This window comes from Sphaeroforma arctica (assembly GCF_001186125.1).
Source record: "Sphaeroforma arctica JP610 unplaced genomic scaffold supercont1.102, whole genome shotgun sequence".
In the NCBI taxonomy this organism is placed as follows: Eukaryota; class Ichthyosporea; order Ichthyophonida; genus Sphaeroforma; species Sphaeroforma arctica.
In genome coordinates, this window is record NW_014040456.1 from 36,190 (window position 1) to 38,747 (window position 2,558).

General features: G+C 45.0%; 1 protein-coding gene across 1 annotated transcript in view; it reads left to right on the top strand.

The window, feature by feature from the left end:
- Positions 1-2,213, top strand: part of SARC_02306 (hypothetical protein) — a gene marked incomplete at both ends in the record, with an annotated part of 4,377 nt that extends 2,164 nt beyond the window's left edge. Inside the window, 2 exons of the mRNA XM_014303931.1 lie at positions 225-1,444; positions 2,043-2,213. Of these exons, the coding sequence (XP_014159406.1) occupies positions 225-1,444; positions 2,043-2,213 (1,391 nt within the window). The remainder of the gene's footprint in view (positions 1-224; positions 1,445-2,042) is intronic.
- Positions 2,214-2,558: the final 345 nt, after the last annotated feature.

Here is a 2,558-nt window from a genome sequence, read left to right on the forward strand (position 1 = left end):
TCTCTCTCTCTCTCTCTCTCTCTCTCTACTCTCTCTCTCTCTCTCTCTCTCTCTCTCTCTACTCGTCTATCTCTCTCTCTCTCTCTCTCTCTCTCTCTCTCTCTCTCTCTCTGTCTGTGTATATATATATATAAACATATATATATATATATCAATGGATCTCTATATCATATTCTTTGTAACAATTGCGAATTCTGAATCTCCCTTCCCTTCTTCACCCTCAGACGTACGAGAAGCTCGTGTAGGTATCGCCGTAGCAACACTACAAACCAAACTCAACCAAGCACGCAGACCACCCGTACACGCACCTCAGCAGGATGCCCAACCTACCTACGAAGCACACGTACAGGTGACGCTAGAGCTAGGGACACACGCCATGCACACACATGACAGTGCAGAAGCAAGCGATAGACGGCAAATGGATGTAGGTGGGATTACCCAACGCACACATACACATACACCGGGTGAAGTATTAGTCCACAGCACAAGACCGAGAAAACGGGTCAAGCGCAGCGGCCCAGGTGCGACGGTGAATAGGTGCGGCATGTACTCGTCAGATAGTGGAACACGCGAAAGCCTAAATCTTAAAAAGGACCAATCAGATGACAGGGGTATGACCGACGTCCAATCAGATTGCAGTGAATTGTGTAGCAGCCAATCGGATGACGGGGAAGGGGGAGAAAGCGAATCAGAATGCAGCCAATCGCAGCGTCAGCGCGTACCAACCCCTGCCAACGTCCTTCGCCGAGAGGATAAGGCTCGTGTGCTTGTCCGCATAGCCTGGGTGCGGTTTCTGCGTGTATCGAGTGGTGGAAGGCGAGAGCGAGAGAGGTGTAGCGTGTGTGTTTGTACATGTGCATGTACATGTGCGTGTGCGGGAGTGTGGGAGAGTGGGTGTGGTAGGGTTAGGCAAACTAAGTGTGGGTATGCACCAGCGCAGCGGCGGACACAGTCACTCCATTCGAGCATAGACGCAGATGGAGAGGCACACACACACACACACATACACGCAGAAGCGCACAAACAAACAGGCACGGATGTGGCTATAAACGAACAAGGTAACACAGGTGTGGGTGTACACAACCAACCCACCTCAGATACGCATGGACACACACGGGTACGCGCACATATGCCTGCGCCGGCAGACTCAGGCGAGGAGGGTGTGTGTCTACACCGGCGTATGTCAGACATTGTGAACATACTGAGACACAATGTGTACCACATTCGTCCCGGTATTGCGCGCACAGAGTCGCTGTATCGGCTAGGTGCCGTGATGTGCTGGGCGGGAAATGCTGGCATACCATTGGTCGACAGCGGTCTTTCTATAAATAGCGCGGATGTTTTATTGGCTGAGGCGAAAGGTTATTTAAAGACTGCTCTGAACGCGTGTGGCTCGCTACCGGCGCCATTCTTGCAGCGGAGAATTTGCTTAAAACTGCTGCAGGTGAGTGTTTGTTGTATTGGTGTGGGTATGCGCATTGCATTGGACTGTGCTTGTAGTCACGTATTAACGAGAATAGAAACTTGTAATCACGTATTAACAAGAATAGAAACTTGTAATCACGTATTTACGAGAATAGAAACTTGTGATCACGTATTAACGAGAATGGAAACTTGTAATCACGTATTAACGAGAATAGAAACTTGTGATCATGTATTAACGAGAATAGAAACTTGTAATCACGTATTAACGAGAATAGAAACTTGTAATCACGTATTAACGAGAATAGAAACACTGTATCGCCCATGTGGATGTGCCGAGAACGACGGTTTCAATCACGTAATTCTGGACAGGAACAGACATATGCGTATATGTATGTGTATGTGTATAAGTGTATGTATATGTATATTAACATGTATATGTATATATATATTTTATGTATATATATATATATATATATATTTGTGTTTGTGTCTGTGTCTGTGTCTGTGTCTGTTTTTTTTTGTGTGTGTGTATGTGTGTACTTATAAATTCCATCCCCTCACATACCCACACACACACTATATATAAACACACATCCAATTCTTCCCCACCCACACAGCTTACGAATGAATCCGATGCATATTCAAGGTTCTATTATCACAATCGGTCACTTGCTGTGACGTTTCTGCACCAAATGGGCCATCGTAACCATTCGCATTCAGCGGAGGTTGAGGCTCTGGACATGACATGTGACTTTGGGAATATGAGTGCGCTGGAGTGGTATGAATAGAAAACGAACCTCTCGCGTGCAATGCTTCAGCAAGTGTAGATACGGTGCATATATGGGTCTGTACATGTACGTGTATGTGTACGTATACGCGTAGGTGTTTGCTTAGGGGTACATATGGGTATGTAAGTCAATATATGTGCGTGTGTTTATTGGTGGAATGTTTTCATATCTATTACATGGGAGACTTTGAGTATATGAAAGTGCTGTCCCTGATAGGATGATCAATATTTTGATAGTGTCCACGTAACTTTGTGGTTGTTATATATATCTATCTATATATATATATATATATGAGTGTGTGCGTGTGTGTGTGTGTGTGTGTATGTATATATATATATATATATA